The sequence below is a fragment of the Platalea leucorodia genome (genome assembly GCF_965183815.1).
Source record: "Platalea leucorodia genome assembly, chromosome: 3".
NCBI lineage: Eukaryota > Metazoa > Chordata > Aves > Pelecaniformes > Threskiornithidae > Platalea > Platalea leucorodia.
Window position 1 is genome coordinate 63946581 of NC_138825.1, and position 18179 is coordinate 63964759.

Genomic DNA, 18179 nt, shown 5'->3' on the forward strand with positions numbered 1-18179 from the left:
TAAGCAACCACAAAAGTGGCCAACATCTTCCCCACAAAATATTTCTATTTTTGTAAGAAGCAATTTCTCTATGGCAACAGATTTTTGCTGGTCTGTTAGATAATTATGATTCCAGATTTGTTTGTATATTGTACTTGCTTTCTTTCATTTTAATGAATATTTGTGAAATCTTGGACGAATCAATAGAACTACACAATATATACTCATCTATTCAAAATTTTTGAAAGAGATGCTAATCTACAAGTACATCATCCCCGTACATGGGATAAAGACTGCTAATGTGAATGACAATATACGATAGTGAAAAGATACAGTTTATTTAAGATTTAAATTTCATGTAGGTTTTATACTGGCTTTTTACTTACAGATGTATTTTACCCAAATCCATAAATCAATCTTCCAAGTCCTGTGACAACAACCAGCTAAGCAATCATTGCCAGACAGTACAGAGGTACAACATTAACTATAAAAAATAGCTAGGTATTTGGGAGATTAATAAAAACCCAAGAAACCTTAAATACTATCTGAAGGCAAAAAGGATTCTAACCAGGCCAGATACAATGTTTTTCAAACCAAAGTACCGTTAGCTTAAAGTTTCACTTAGAAAAAGTGAATCTGATTTTTTTTAAGTTCTAAAGCAAGAAATCTGATCTTCTGACACTGTTCTCTCATCAAGAGAAGAAAACCCCAAATAATATATCTTTCATTTACTGTAGAAAAAGAATTCAGCATAAAAGACACAAGTGTTGGCATATATGGTGTAACATCAAAGAAATCTCGATTAAAGTAAATACTTCTGCAGTGCCACTGAATGATTACAAGTTAACATTACTTGCTTACTTTTATGTATTTTTTAAATACTAAACCAGATTAAATTATTTAGCCAGAATCAAACAGAAAATCTGTGGGAGAATAAAGAAAGAGCAGAACCCAAATCTCACGACTATCAAAATCTTTTTAGGCATGCTAAAATGATCATGCTGTCCATTTCTATCATAGACAGTATACACAGACCTAGAACAGGATTAGTAAAGCTCATGAGATTCCACACAGAGAGACAGAAATAGAGTGACATAAATAACAGCTTTATTCAAATCATCCAACAGGACTCTACTGAATGCACAAAATCTATTTCCATGTAGCACAACCTAGATATCAAGTAAACATAATTACCAGTGGAAATATACTTTCCAACTGGTAATTTTTTGGTCTGATACAAAATGCTGTCAAGCTAAAAGTCAAAAGACCATTATTTCAGAGAAGACCCCTACAGAGTCTTTTTCTAAAAGAGTAAATTGTTTAAAAAAAAAAAAAAAAGTGAAAATTTTTATTTCATGTTTTCCAAGATGATTAAACATAAATCTTGGGATAATTTTTTTTTTTTCAAAATTGACCTAACCTATGACTTATTATTAAACCATTTTTCAGCAAATGGCAATATTTGCTAGATATCCAACTCTAACCCAAATGACCCAAAACATATTAATTCACTGTAAAAAACTGTTACTGCATTTTTCTTCTCAACACTAAACCATTATTTTACAATATGAGATTCTAATATAAAATATTATAGCCTGAAAGGGCTTTATATTCTAGCATGTGCTGCATACAATACTTTACTATGGTTAGCACGCACTATAAATTGAGGGCCAAACTCATTTCCCAAGAAATATTTCAGCTTGCACATTAGAGGTTGCTTGTAAAGCTTACTGAGCACAAGACTCCGATGAATTCAATACTGTGGTGGTATGTCTCGAAGCAATAGATTGCAAATGAAAACATCCACCTCACTTCATTACATAGATTCGACACAACAAAGTAAACAAGTAAATTATATTTTAATAGCTTCTAGCATAAACAGCAGTTTAGCTAAACTGCAACAAGACACAGTAACTCTGTAGTCAGTTTGCTCTCTAGGTGCTCGATTCATACCACAAGGTACCATGCAGTAAACTGAAGCCTTTTATCCCTCGAGGATTTGGATTCCAAAAATGGCCAAGTTTTGCAAAGCCTTGAACCTTGTTCACGATGGCATTTCTTCTTGCATATTCAACAAGCAAATAACCAGGACAGAACTCATAAGACGCAAAGAGCGGACCGACACCACACACAAACTAATGGAATACAAACCTCTAGTAAAGTGTTTTGGAACTCATGACAAACCACTGCCATAGCAGAACAGAATATTATTTCCTTCAGTTTTTTAGGAACCTGAACAAACACAAACATCTTTGGAATTACTCGTCTGCAAGCCCCACTCCCCAACAGCTCCTTGTTTTGCCCTGTGCTACTTCTGAAGCAGGAATGTAAGCTGAAGCTTCAGGAAGCTGAAGTCAAAGACCTGACAACCCCAAATTTGGTCCAGGAACTTACACTATGTCATGGCTGGCAATAAAACAGAATACAAGATAAACAATGTTTTTTAATTTTAATGTTAAAGTCTAGCACTGGATGCAAGCGCTTACAAAGAGCACAGGGTGGATTTACAAGTTCATTTGTAAACCAGCAAAGCTACAGTTGCCCAACACTTTTGTCAGCATAATAAAAATTTCTCGGAAATGATCACACCTCGTCGTGTTATGAGAAAATTTTTCACCCTAAGGCTTCGAGTCTGAAAAATAAGTCTCTGAGCAAAGAATACAATTAATCTATCTAAATACTGATGAATACAGACATTATCTTGCAGATTTAAGAAATACTTCTTTCCCTTATTCATGATTTGTTTAAGATGTTATGAAAACTACGTATCTGCCCTGATCAGTAAACTTAAGGAGTGTAGTAACGGTTTAAAAATGAATGCAGCATTAAAACTGAGGTCCCAGTAGCAAAGATAAAAGCTAGCAGTCATTCTAAATCTGGGCTTTGTCAAATCCAAAACATTCATATTTTCATTTGCCGGTGTCATATCTGTATCAAAGAATACTACAGTTATGCAGATAAGAGTAAAATGGTATTCATTAATTACTTCCCGCTGTTAAAGGGCAATAAAAACAGTTGATACTATAAAGGATGCTTTCTTTATAAACCACAGGACCGAGCAAGGCCAACTGCTCTGCAGTTGTGGAGAATCATTTAGTAGAACTGATTTGTGTTTGATTACATACTAACAATGTGTGCTTTTGGCACTTTCTTTATGTGCTTCTCAGCAATTTGCTCTCTGGGTTTTAAAAAAAAAAAAAAAAAAAAAAAGATACCTTCTGGGCAAATGACACAATGACTCATTAAACCCTTTTAGCCATGAAGATGCTGTTAAACATTTATGTCACTTCTTTAACGACATTTTCCACATCACTGTTTTTTCACTGTAAGGCGGACATTTACCAGGGCTCTGGTTTGGTGCCGCACGTACACCTGAATGTCCTGCTTATCAGCTCAGAAATTGTTACTGACATCACAACAGCAGTTATTTACACACACAGAATTAACAGTTTGTTCTGCTACTATTAACTCCCAATTTCAAACAAAACAAGATAAGCCATTTACTTGCTTTTTGAGAGTACAAATGAAGAAATGAGAGTACATGAAGAAAACAGCATTGTAAAGTACCTCACACATCCCTGTAAATGTTAAATGGAAGTGTAATAGGTGCTGAATAAAAGCTAATTTAACTGAAGCATCAGACATATTTATCTTCTGTAATTGGATTGCATTTTATTGTCCACTGCAGACAAACTTAGTTTTCCTGCATGTATTCAGATCGAAGACTTAATGAAGCAAAATAACCACACTTAGTATCAAATTCTCTTTCAACTGCTTTATATTGCAGTCTTAGGTTTCTCATTTTCCTTACTCGTGTTCTTTTTCCAGTCTCATCGTAGTTGGAGAAAAAGTCATATTCCAAAAGCAAAGATTTAACCTTATTAGCTTCAGGGAAGAGTTGTCGAGGCACATAATGGTCCTTCTGAGCAGCTATTTTACTGTGGCTTGCAGTTGTGTTTGGTTTTCTGTTTTCAGTGCTCACAAACTAACTAGTTAACTGGAAATTAAACTGCTGGCATCTATGTGGATTCAAATAAAGGCACAAAAAGGGCAGGGGTGAAGCATGCAAAAGGTTCCTAAACCTCCTCCCCTCTTGCTTATTTTCTTTAAAATCTGAAGAAAAAAAAAGTGCATTGCTTTAGTTACATTTAGTTAAATAGGAAGCATTTCAAGACCGACATTTTTTCCAATCTATGGTTAACAACATACCTAACTCATTTTATTAACACATGCAAAATTGAAGATGCTGCAACATGAAACAGTTAATTTCTGGTCTGAAGTGCTAAGACTTTATACTATTAAGATATGAGTAAGTACGTGGTTGTGAGTAGGTATGTGTAAGGTGGGATGAGAGAAGGGTGACAGGAGGGGCAAGAGAGAGAAGGAACACGCACACTACAATCCTAAAGCAGCACAGCCCCCGTCAAAAAGGGAATGTTTCAATACGCTTCTACAAGCTATTGTTTTAAAAACTTAAAAAAACAAACAAACAAAAAAAAAACCAAACAAGGGAGATGAAAGGAAGTACAAAAAGTTTCCCTCCAGACACATTTTCAGTTACTAATTTTCAAGACAACACAAAGTTGCAACAGAATAGACCACAAAACTTCAGGTCAACCCTTCCAGCAAGTGTATCAAAGAAGGGAACAGCTGTAAATTTGACACAGTACTACCAAGTTGAGATTGCAGTTTTTCTCCAGCTCCAACTTTAGCTCAATAGAAGATCAGTCATCAGTGAAATTAAGCTTTCTGTCCCATAATTTTCTGCCATCCTTATAAAGTGTGTGGATCATAGCAAGTTTCAAATGAGGAGGCCCAGCCTCCTGAAGAGTTCCATCTGACTTTCATCCCATATCTTGACTGACAAGAGTAGAATGTCATTAAACACCGAACAGTGAAGTAAACTCTCTGAACACAAACTGTCTGATATGCCTTTCTTACAAGAAGGAAATGGCATTTATACCCAGAGCAAGAGGGTCATGAGTACTTCTATTACCCACACTCCTGATGACCAAAGAAAAAACTCCCTACATGTATTTTCTGTAGTGAAGTAATCTAATCAAACCACAGGAAAATTCCAATGTAAACTGAAACCAAAAGCAAACAATGAAACCTTTTCCACACTGGCATGTCATGATTTCTATGCCAGATCTTTGGTTTGAAGTTATTTCATTTAGAAGCACACCAGATGTTTTATTTTGGAAACCATAAGAAAGTTCACCATCATTTTGAAGATTTCATTTTCTCTTACCTAATGATTTTACAACTAGCATTACACTGTAAGATTTTTATTTCACACCTGAGTAGTACTTACAGAAGAAAAATATTGTTTCTTTTGTGCATGTTGTTTTTCCTGTAAAATTCTATGGAGTCATCAATAGGTGAAAACTGACTGCAATTAGTTTCAGGCTCCAGCAGTTAGTCTCGTTCAAGAGTCAAAGTAAAATTCACAAAAGAATAGGAACCCATTAGTGTTTTAGTCAAAACTTCCAACAGCTGCACCCGCTGAGTCACTGAAAGAACAGATCAATTGTATGTTGCTGTACCCAATTTAAGTGCCACCATGTACAGCATCTAACAATCAATGTTTCCCAAAATTGTTCAAGTGGCAATGTATTAGAAGAGAGTGTGGCTTCATAGCCTAGAGAATCAAATTTGAAATAATTAGCTGGATCAGTAAAGCCCTTTTGTTCATCTAAGATGTCAGAAATTTTGTATGAGTAAGACTACCACAGAGGGGAGGCTCCTAGGCAGGACTTTAAAGAGATTGTAACATCCCCTAGAATTTGCAAAAACCACTAAGCACTGTTTTCTCCACTTACCTTTGACCAAATGGTACTTAGCTACTATTTTGTAGTATATAGCTGCATTTCATTAGAACTGTTCATACAGCATACAGGGCTCAGTCCTGTAAGTCTCTGCACATCCTATTAGATAGGTACCTCACTAAGCATAACCTCAATGAATCTTCAAATAAGTTGGAAATATCTGTGCACCAGCATCTGGCTTCCAAGCATGTTAGAACAAATACATGTAACTTACTAGTCATTCTACTTCAACTCTGCAAGCAGAGTCAGATGGAAATAGCCAGACTGAAATTTTATGAAGGCCATGTGCACTTTTTCATCAAACTTCCCATGAAATACGGAAGACCAGTATCTGTGTGTACTCACTGTCTCTCTTTAACTTCAGTAATGGGAAAACATTTATACTTGCTTACCCTCTTGACATAAGATCTAAACAATTCCTGTTTAAATCAGTACAGAAGTCCAAAAGACTTGAAATCAGAGAAATTTAAGCCACTGGACTTAATCTACCAATATTTGTATTAAGGCGGTATTTTACTGCCCCTCTATATCCCAAGAAAACTCTGTGGCTCACAGCACCCCTTGCCCAGTCAGTCAGCAGTTAGGCTCCAGGTCTCACTCCAGAGCTCTCCTTGCGCCTCTGAAGCAGGAGCAGTGTTTGGAAAACACTGCCACCTCACCATACGGTCTCCTTTGCTCTAGGTACACCCAACTCAATTACGATTGTATTGACCAGCAAGACTCATAGCACTGGCCAAAGCAGAAAAGTAAAATCGATGATTACCTTTCCCAAAGAACAAGGCACAGAGATCTCCAGCAGTACTTAAAACAGTTCAATGGGAACTGACTATGTTTGTCACAGAGCTAACAGTCTACCGACACGTGAGATAATTTGAACAAAAATATAAGCCAGAACATAAAATAAAGCATATAACATGATTTACTGGTCAATAACAAGAGTGAGGTGAATGGAAGAGAGCTACATAAAATAACAGAACAAATTGCCACAAGGTCAGTGAAGTGCCTGCTAGAAAACTGCTGATCCCTGTTTAAATGGCCAAGAGGATGATTTACAGATGGTAACAGAACCTCCAAACGCAGCTGCAGCAATACGTTTATCTTTCCTTCTTCTGTTTTTATGTATGACACACACTACCATCTGCTGGACAAAGTGCTAAACTCATCCAATAACATACAAGGGGTTTTTTGTTGCGAGAACCCCTTTACCATCGTGTTTACCTGAGGCAGATGCAAAACAACCTGGGATGTGTGGAGACCATATAGTGCTGTAAATGACCCCTTCGTGGCCTTTAAAAGTGCATAATGACTTCCCCACAGCTGGATCCCACTGAATAAAGTAAAAAGAAAACTGTTGAGGTACACATTCAATAAGAAAGGAAAGGGATTCATGCATAAAAAGCTTTATAGATACAGAAAGGACTAGAAGAACTTTTTTATCATGTATCACAAAAAGCATTTGTATACTTAAACTGATATCAACTGAGGGATAAAGCAACATCTCAGTTAAAACAGAATTTTTTCAGCCTCAGTGTAAAAGTCAAGAGGAAAAGTGAATCAATGCTGTTTCTTAACAGAAACAACTATCAGATCCAAAACAAATCACATTTTTCACCTTCAGCAGAAAACCAACATACCAGCTTGGCTGTTTGATCCCATGAACCAGACACCACTAGCTGCTCTCCTCTAGTCTGGCTCCAGTCAACACTATATGCCTATAAATGATATAACAGCTTAGTTTAGAAAGAGCATTAGAATACAAGTTTGAGATTCTAGTCAGCCAAAGTTTCACGAAATAGACTTGGATTTGCAGATTGTATCATAATCAGCTAAAAAACCACACCAGTCAAGCACCACAAAGCTGCCAACAATGCCATTTACCTGAACAAAAGTTAAATTTAACATCGTCTGGCATTGAAGGTTGTCCTGGTTTCAGCTGGGATAGAGTTAATTTTCTTCTTAGTAGCTGGTAGAGTGCTGTGTTTTGGATTTAGGATGAGAATAATGTTGATAAGACACTGATGTTTTGGTTCTTGCTGAGTAGAGTTTACACTAGTCAAGGACTTTTTAGCTTCTTGTGCTCTGCCAGGTGCATAAGAAGCTGGGAGGGAGCATAGCTAGGACAGCTGACCCAGACTGGCCAAAGGGCTATTCCATACCATATGACATCATGCTCAGTATATAAACTGGGGGAAGAAGAAGGAAGGGGGGGACATTGGGTGTGATGGCGTTTGTCTTCCCAAGTAACCGTTACGCGTGATGGAGCCCTGCTTTCCTGGAGATGGCTGAACACCTGCCTGCCGATGGGAAGTAGTGAATGAATTCCTTGCTTTGCTTTGCTTGTGCGTGTGGCTTTTGCTTTACCTATTAAACTGTCTTTATCTCAACCCATGAGTTTTCTCACTTTTACTCTTCCGATTCTCTCCCCCATCCCACCGGGGGGGAGTGAGCGAGCGGCTGTGTGGTGCTTAGTTGCTGGCTGGGGTTAAACCACGACAAAGGTACACATAGGCTTAGAAAAGTATCCAAAAGAGTAACAATGGGCCAAAATCGAGGAGGGGGGGGGAAGTTGTAACAAAATCCACATGGACCCACCATCACTAGAAGTTTCTACCATTGTAAAAAGCCATAACTCAGACTGATTTCTTATCTCTGATACAATTTTATTCAAATATCTACAGTTTCTAATTGTTAGCATGCCATCTGTCTTCAGAGCTGAATGCCATCGCTCTTCAGAGCTGACTATGGAGTTGACTTTGAGATTTCAGCTAACAATAAATGCTTTTTTATGATATCTAATCCTTATAAGAAATACATACCATAAAATACTCCTGATTTTCATCTTTTCCGGGTTCTATGACACTCTTTTTTTACCATTCATATCCTCAAACAAATAAAATTAAAAATTCAACTTCCCTCATGACTAATCATTTCAGCTATTAAGAAATTGCTTTTCACTGTGTAGTTGAAATAAGCTCCCTCTTCTCTGACAGTTTATTCTAACGTGGGTCCCTGCTTTGACCGAGGATACCGTAACTCCATCCTTCACTGCTGATTTTTCAGCTCTACTGCCTCAGCGAAAACAAATGCTCTAAGGTAGTCCTTCAAATTCCTTCAAGTCTTCAAATCTGAAAGTCTCAAGAAAATGTACAACTTCCATCTTCAAATGCACCGTATCTCCATCTACATGATGGAAGGTGCATTCTATTCTGTCTAGTTTTACCTCATACCAAAATGGCTCAATAAGCTGCAGTGGGACATGAACCATTTTGGTGGTGAATAAGTATTAGCTGAAACAGTTTATTTGCTTCACCTTCTGACCCAATTAGACCTTCCATGACACTTCTCAGAAATGTGGCCACTACCTACCAGTAGTAGGTGGCACTGCTCTCAGCTGTCGGGCCACTAACCACCAAGGATTTGTACTCCAGCTGGGACAATCTAGTTCTAGCACAGCACTGGATCTAATCTGTAAGTCAACATACCAGATGCTGTGTTTGTCTTGGATAGATGGAACTGTGCATTAAATGACAGCAACCCTGTTTTGAAGGTGAAAATGTTTGGACCTGTGTCACCAGACAAAAAAAAGCAGAGATGCTGGACTGGAAAAAAATGCAGCAAAGCCAAAGTCTTCTATGGAAGGCGTCCTGCATGAGAAAGGAGACTGAGGTATCATTTAGCTACTTCTGAGCATTTTCCTTCCTAAGAAATATTTCAATCTATGCTAGATCTAGCTTAAGTTAACTGGTTGTCATCTATTTTCTTATTTGCCATAAGCGGAAGGCAACCACTGCCCACAGAAAAACAAAGCGCATTATCTGCAACTTTCCTTTTTTATTTTACAATGTCCTACTTCCCATCTACTGAAAGGCATATTGCTCTGGCACCATTTTGTGCTAGCTCCCTTCTTTGAGGAGCTTATAATCTAAATGTACAAGACACTCAGACAGTACTTGACAAAAGCCAAATAACAAACTGAGAGCTAATTCTTTTGTTTGTTTTTCCAAACCATGCCTTTACCCCTTGGCTTTTCTACTTTTGTCAGTTAACTACCAGTACTACAGCTCATTAAAACACCCTCCCTTTCAACCTGACTCCTCCTATTAAAATAATAACAAAGGAGACACACGAGTACCTGCTCATATTTTAAGAATGGAAGACATCATGATTCTCCGAAGTGGCTCCCGAGACATTAGCTTATCTCCTTCCCCCTCTGTCTGGGTGATGGCCTGTGTTCAACTCCTAAGCTGTTGCTGTTTGGAAATGTCCCTAAATGTATCACTACATAGTATGCCTCTTTCATACAACAGCCCTATGAAGTCAGCTCAGTTGAAGTGTTTGGCTCTCATATTCATGTCCAAGATTTTCCAGAAAGAAACATGTCTCTGAGAAATATGCGCCTGTGTCACACAATTCACCTAGCCCCACATATTTGGGATGTATCAGATCTACTGCACAGATAAGGCAAAGCACACATATGGCTTACAGCTTACTCGTAAGCTATCAGCACACAGATCTGTTGAACATGCGCTGTCACACGGATCTCTGCACATGTGGCAGATATGGTTGGGACTGCCCAGCACTCTGCAGCTGCATCAGAGGCAATAGGACCTGGGCGAATTCTCCTTCAGGCAAGAATTACAAACAGAACAACAGACAACAGGCTCAGAAAAAGCAAGAGCTATTTTCCATTTGGCATATGACAGGTCCAGGTAATGGGAAGAGAAGGAAAAGAAGAAGGTGTGGAGAACCATGTAAGGTTCAGTTTTATTCTTCTTTCCTTTTCGTGCTATCATCCAACATAAATTTACAGACGCTTCAACAGAAGCTGTGTTGAGCAATTGGGAAAGACTAATAATGCAGCATGAAACTTAGTAGTTAATCTTTAGTGCTTTATCTTCAATCATAAAAATACATTAATACTAGTTTATGCCTAAACAGCAGCAAGAAATGCCTCAGGCAAGATGAAAAAGTGATGAAAAAAAGATGTAAAAAATATAAAAAATAGTTCAATATAAACGTTCAGGCTTACTTTACGAGACAAATTTAATTCAAGCATTCTATTTTCTCACATTCCAGTGAGACTTCATCAAAACCAAAGTAAATTAGACTAATTTATTCATGAGATTCAGCAGTTGGTTAGTGCTGGAATAAAACTCATTGTCCTTTGATAATAAAGATGCGCTTTTATATTAAAGATGCAAATTCTTTTTGAGGAGGGACAATGACCTTATTTAGAAAACAAGAAATAGATCCCTGTCAATCTTGCGTTAGAAATATTATAAAATGCAGTGACAAAATTGTCATTAGAAATGTCAGACAGGGATTAAGGATTAGGAAGGTAGTCAATCATTTTAAAGAGCACTGTCTGCCAGTGTTTACCACAAACTATTAGGTATATTCCCTCTGAGATCTAACCTCTTAATGCAAGTTTATAATCAATACAAACCTTTCGTATCTCACAATAATCACTCTGCCCATGGGTCTATGCTGTCTTTCTAACTCATGGTTGAATGCGTCCACCTCCCCATGCTACCTGCTAAACTAAGACTTGGACGCAGAAATGTTTACTTCACAAACAACAGATGGTGTAGCAGAACCAAAATAAACTTATGGACAGAATTTCAATGAGAAAACGATAGAGAAAAAAAAATGGTGTTATGCTTTGCCTAGATCTTTCTGTTACTACTATCAGCCTTAGAACACTATCATTAAATCCTGATCGTAACTACAAACTCATCTCTCAAAATTCTTTATTTACGTAGTATTTGTATTAAACGAAAGTAGCAAAACTACAAAGAAATAAGGTACAGAAGATGTACTGTCATATAACTGCAGTCACTCAGCTTTGTGCTCTGTATCTGAAAAAAAATCTTGACATCTTTGTGAATACAAAACTGGATTTCCTCCATCATTTTTTATTGACTACATATCCACTAGGTTATTTTATTCAGATTTATGTCATTTAGATAAAGCATCAGTAATCCAGGCTAAAACTGATTGCATCTAAAGTTCAAAGACTTGGCATAAGTGAGTGGATAGTTAGAAGGAAAGCATGGAAAAAAAAAATAAAGGCAGAAAAATCACTTGGGGAAAGATAAATATACTAAAGCATAAATGTCCTTAAAAATATGCAAATACATTTACGAACATGAATATAACATTCCTCTCTACCCATATTGCACTGTATAAAGAAACTGAGATTTTAAGAAAATCAAATGCAATGGTATCAAACCAAGGCTAAAACAATACATGCTGTCCCAATTATTTGACTACTGTTATTTGAGTAGGATCATACAGATGCTAGGATGGAAAAGGATAAGCAGTTCCCAGGTAAAACAGAAGTCCTAAGGACCTGCATAATGTGTATCACTCTATATCCTCAAGGATAACACTGCTATATACATCAGCTGTCTGATTTAGACCTACCCAATAACGCCCTCTAAAAATCACAGAATGACTGCAGTACTTTCAATACAACACAATCATTACTTAGCCTATAAGAAACCACAAATGCTATTTCTAAACATACTAGATTTATGTACTTAAGCAGTACCTACTACAGCATATGAATGTACATATGAATACATTATGAGTACATATGAATACATATGAGTACATTATGAATAATTCACTTCATATTCAAAATAATGTTAAGTTATAAATTTGAGCCACGGACCCAAAGTTAAAAAATAGACAACAAAACACACTTTTGATTATAAGTCCACAAATAAATCTTTTAATAATTCAAACATTAGATCGTCCATTAAATTTTTCAAGTTTGCCTGGTTTACCTCCTGAGTGTGCTCTTTATAGACTTGCAGGGGACCTTTGGTTTTAGCTGTATCCCAGATTTGCAGCGATCCATCTCCGCTAGAAGTGATCAACACGTGTTCATTATTCTCACTCCAGGTCACATCAAACAGGCCATCATTCCAGTCAAAACTAAATTGGAACAAGGAAGATACTTGTCCATGAGAAAGCACAACATAAAAGTCTGAACTAGTTACATGCAAAGACAGTATTTCTTTAAACCACCCTCATTACCATTCTAAACAGCATTTTTATATATTTGAGCTTCCAGTAAATCTCCTCACAAGGAACTTACTTGTTATAATGTCAACTTTTACAACGGTATGCCAGAATAGGTTGATTAAGTTAAAGCATAAATGAGCCAAGGACCTTCCACACACCGAGAATGAAATCTGATTTCAGTCTTAAACTTGCCAGGCAAACAGAGACAGAAGTACTCCATGTCTCAGTCTGATCTAGTTTCTCCAGGACGTTGCTACAGAGGTAGGAGCCCTTTGTCTGTTACAACTGTGGTAAACAAAGAAATAAAACTGTTTGTGTTGGGAGAGCTCTATCCAATTCACAACACCATTAGGAAGCTGAGTCACAATGAAAAACCAACAGAAAGACAGTCATGAACATATTAAAGATCTCTATGCTCCCTTAAAAGGGCTTTCAACACACCAACAATTCATCATATGGGATCTGATACCATATATTTGCTGCTCTGCAACAACTATCAATGACTGTGCTGTTATCTGATGGTAAATATGAATTTATTTACGCCCTTTTCACTGAAGGTTCAGCTAAGCTCAGTTTAAACTTCATGGCACCCTGCAGTAATGATGAGGGAAAGGCACACACCCAGAATGTTTCGATAGAGAAAATGACATAGCTTATAGCGCAGGAAGTTACAGGACTTTCTACCACAAAGTAAGTGGGGTCACTGGAAACATAGAAATGAACAGTACTAAACCAGAGCACTTAGCAGAACGGACGGAGTGTTGAACAGCTTCAGTCTTGCTTTATAATTATGAACTAAAAACAGTTTCTCTGAATATGATTAACTACTTGTTAAGCATTTCTATTTCAGCCCTCTTAACCTAAACCATTGCTGTTTCAAAACTTTCTTTAAAAGAATTTTAGGTCAATGACGGTCAAGTATTAAACCCCCTCCTTCCTAACCTTTCTCTTCCTCCCATCCAGAACACAAATCAAACTCCTCTCAAACCCTTAGAATATAAGATCTCCTAGGAAGGACCTCCATAGCTTTATGCAGCTTCCTGCTCTATTTTCAGTATAAGTCAATGATAAGGGCATAAATTTAGGTGGCAGTGCACTGTTCCTAAACAGCTAAAACTTTTAATTTCAAGCTAGGGCAGAGAGGCTGCTTTTAATTTACATTGTCGGTTTTCTATAAAATAGTTTACACTACAGAAAGGGTACAATCCACATTACTTCCTGTTACAAGATCTATGCAATGTAAACCTAGCATTTGTACGTAAATACAAATACATTCATTGGTACATAAATACAGAGACATGTATTCAGTACATACTACAGCATGGATACAATACTTTTTATGCTAACAATAACACAAAATATTTGGGTTGTGTCTCATACTCACAGGTACATACTAAGCTTTTCTCTTGCAAAAATAAAACATAAACCTGTGTTACCTCCTGAGCAGAACAATCCCAGCTTCATTTTGTTCCAGCACTGCCAGAGTTCCACAACCTAAACCAGCAAAATAAAATAAAGCATCACAACTAGCTCCCCCATGCTAAAGGACAGTACTGTCGTTCTGAGGTAGCTCCAGTGTGCAAATACAAAGGGCATCTGAACTTTAAGAGGCCAAACAACTAGTTGCATAAATAAACATCTTGTTGCCTCATGTTCTCTAAAACAGTAATTCATTTACATAAAATTGGTTTTGGGGTTTTGTTTTGGTTTTTTACTCCAGTATTACCTGTAGGTGAAGTTGGAAAAGAACCAACTCGCTTATAAAGCATAAAAGTGGGTTTTCCCCATGAGCTTTCACACTACAGATGTACCAGCACAGGGTTCCTTTTTATCTTTTTGATAACACAGCAGACGTAAAACTTCTTTTCCCCCTCCTGAATCCAGTCATACAAACACAGCTGACCAAAAAAGAAACAAGTAATTCAGTTCTGAGGAAACACACGTGGGTACTGCTTTCCCATAAGGCTGGGACATCATCGAAGTAATTCCACATTTGGAAACTTTATTTAAAATCAATGTTTTCAGAGCAGGACTCCCACTGGAAATGAAAAAGGCCCCAATGCTGAGCACAGCTCAGTTTGCCTCTTCAGCGGGACGGCGGGGCCGCCAGGGCCTGCCCGGACACCCAGTGACTGAGACCAGAACAGTTCAAATTTTAAGGGGAAAATACCTTCAGACACGTCATTCACATTGCCTGTGTCTCTCCTACTATATTTATTCTCGACCCTATCTAATCAGCACTCCTCTGAGAGGGTCTTGTGAAAAACAACACCAAAACAGCGGGTGTGTGTTTCCGGGGGGCGGCGGAGGCAGGCAGCCGGGGGGGGGGGGGGGGGGGCGGCGGAGGCAGGCAGCCGGGGGGGGGGGGGGGGGGGGCGGAGGCAGGCAGCCGGGGGGGGGGGGGGGGGCGGAGGCAGGCAGCCGGGGGGGGGGGGGGGGGGCGGCGGAGGCAGGCAGCCGGGGGGGGGGGGCGCCTGCTCGGCTGCTGCCCCAGCGCGCTCACAGAGACGAGACGCTGCGCCCAAGCAGAACAGAAGCAACGGAAGGGGAAGTCCCCAAACGCTTCTGCAGCCACCGGCTGTCGTTCCGGACAGCTCCCCGCGAGCCCCCGCCGGGCGCCGCCACGGGGAACGTACGTTACCGGTTACCCCCTCTCCCTCCGCCCCCCGCCGCGGAGGCCCCGCCCGCACCTGCGATGCCGTAGTACTGCGCGGCGGCGCAGGCCACACGCCCCGGCCAGTAGGGCGAGAACTCCACTGCGTAGCCGTGCAGCCCGGGCAACCGTAGGGCACCGGCGCCGCCGCCCGACGTCCCCATGGCCCCCGCCCGGGCCCCGGCCGAGGCGCGGAGGAGCCGGCGCGCCCCCGCCGCACGCACGGCCCCGCCGGAAGCGCCCCGCCCGCTGGACGCTGCTGAAGCTGCGGCGCCGCCACCGCCATGTTTGGCGATGGCAGAGGGCGGCCCGGGAGGCTGTGAGGGTGGCAGGCCGCGCCAGCCCCGTCCCTCTGGGCTGCACCGGCGGGCCCGGCTGGGGAGGGCACCGCCGCCGCCTCAGAGGCCCCCCGGGCTCCCGGGGAAGCGCTCCTGGCCCTGGGTGGCCGTCCCGCTCTGCCTGGCTCTGCTGACCGCCCCCAGAGGCTGCCGCGTCCCGCTCTGACCGACGCTGCAGGGGTGCTGGCTGCAGCCTCGGGCCTCTGTGGTTTATCCCTCCACTGCGGCCCTGTCCTCTGACCTCTTCAGGGGAAAGCTGTAAGCTTAGGAAGGCCTGCTGGGAAATTTATCACTTGATACTGTTAGGCTTTCACACATACCCCAGTGTGATTCGTAATTAAAGGTCATCAGGCCCAGACCAGGCCTGTGACCACTGGCTGCCCGTTTCTCATGATAAACAATTCTGCAAAATAACCTTCTGGTAAGAAGGAGATCATCAGCTCATTGTGTATGCATCAGTTTGAATACATGAGATGTTTCAATCATAGCATAAGTATGTACATTACCAGTTATTTTTCCTTTTAAAAAGCCCTTCTAAGCTATTTCATTCTCTTAATTTCTTGAATAGATCTGTGTATTTTATCGTTCTTCTTGTGATGCAATTATGCTTTATGGAAGTCCTTTTATGAACAAACTCAAGTTTTCTTACACCTGTAACAACTCTGTTTTAAGTCAGTGGGAATTTTGCCTTTGAAAGGAAGGAGGGAGGTGGTTCAGGCTTAGAAGATAAATATTTGGGCAGAGCAGCAGCTGCAGCTTTTGTTATGTTCTATCCTGTGTGTCATATACAGGACGTTAAAAAACAGACACAGAGATTATTCCGGTTGGACACGGACTACCCTAATTAGTTATAATGACCCATCTGTGTGTAGAGATGAAAATACAAAAGTATTATTTTACACCTTAAGAAGGTACAGCAAAGGTGAATTAGATTATTTAGTAAAGGTTACATCATGGAGCTTGGAGGATAGTTATGTATTCCTGCTATTCAGCCTTATATTTAACTAAAAAATCTATTGTAAAGCCACACAAATGTCTAATTGCTTAAACTGGCACTCAAATGCAGATCACTGAATTAAACAGTTCTACTAATTGTTTGATCTCGTGGTAAAAATGAAAAGAAACATGTTTATCAAACAGCCTCCAGGATTTTAGAATAAAATCAATGCAAATTCAGTGCAAGTGAAGCTCAATTTAATGTATCCTCTGGATTATCACAGCAGCTCCCAAAGCCTCACAACTGGCAATTTATAGGCTTAATTTATTGACAGACATCATATGAGATCAGATTTTTTAACCCTGGGGCAAAGGAATACCTTACTGAATTGTCTACTCCAGGCCAAATTCCACCAATTTTAGCCTCTGTGGAATCTTTTTAAATCAATGGACCTTTTCAAAATGCGAGTTACAAGACAATTTTCTGAGTAAGTGCTTTTAAAGTCATTGCCCTTTGTGACTGGGATGTCAATAACAACATTTGAAGACACACAGCCACCGCGGTGGTGCAGTAAGTAAATTTGGACACGGCCCTTTGCAAGGTGTTGCTTGGGAGTCAAGTGCCTGATGGTGTAAAGTCCAGTTCCTCTATAGACAATATTATCACTGATACATCTGAGTGTTGGAAAGGTTTCATCAAGTGCATTTTCAAATCTAGTTGATCTTTTGTAATAAGTGAAATTCCACAAAGAGGTTATGCAAACAGGAAGCAGTTCTTATCAGTGGCCCAGCTTTGTATTAAAGACAGATTAAAAGAATTTTTGTAGACATAAAGATCAAGAAGTGGATAAAAGGTTACAAGGAAGTCCAGAGAAGGGCTAGTTCCCAAAACTTTTTTTTTTTTTTTGACCCCACAGAAAAGCTTGTGAGTTCAGATTTTGAAGATCCTTAGAAGTAGGAAGCAAAATAATACATCAAGTGAAAGTATTTGCACAGAAGATGTCAAGGTAGAATAACAACTAAAGAAATGAAAGCTGTTTTACAAGCAAAGAGAGAAGGGCCCAAAACCCCAAACTGCTAAACATGACTGTATTTCCTCTTCAGCCCCTGGGCAGCTGAGTAAATTCAAGAAACCTGACGGACCACCAATCGCAGTAGCATTTTACATGCAGCTATTGAAACCGAATGGTTTACCAGCCAGCTTTCCACCGACAAACACCAGCCAGACGTATCCCGCCTGCAGCGGCAGATGGCAGCCATGTTCCACGTAAACACTGAGAGCCCTCAGTTCTAGGAAAAAACTCCCCAACTACACTGAGATTTTTTTTTCCTAACCCAAAATCACTTAAATGAATCAAACAAATTAAAGTTGCTTAGTATGTATTTTTTTAGGCTATATTTATGCTGCAGTCA

The 18179-nt window shown here is 39.7% G+C and overlaps 1 protein-coding gene across 5 annotated transcripts in view; it reads right to left on the bottom strand.

Moving 5' to 3' along the window:
* Positions 1 to 15698, bottom strand: part of PEX7 (peroxisomal biogenesis factor 7) — a 49150-nt gene extending 33452 nt beyond the window's left edge. For 4 of the 5 annotated variants that reach the window (XR_014227673.1, XR_014227674.1, XM_082306968.1 and 1 more), the window contains exons 1-5: positions 15530 to 15698; positions 14276 to 14333; positions 12599 to 12749; positions 7442 to 7519; positions 7026 to 7134 (exon numbers count right to left, since the gene is read on the bottom strand). Coding sequence is in view for 3 of the 5 variants with exons in the window: in XM_082306968.1 (XP_082163094.1) it covers positions 7026 to 7134; positions 7442 to 7519; positions 12599 to 12749; positions 14276 to 14333; positions 15530 to 15656 (523 nt within the window). In the remaining 2 variants the exon portion in view is untranslated. Of the gene's footprint in view, positions 1 to 7025; positions 7135 to 7441; positions 7520 to 12598; positions 12750 to 12997; positions 13117 to 14275; positions 14334 to 15529 lie in introns of those variants that run through there. The other variant, XM_082306969.1, reaches the window with a different exon arrangement.
* Between the last annotated feature and the right edge of the window lie 2481 nt (positions 15699 to 18179).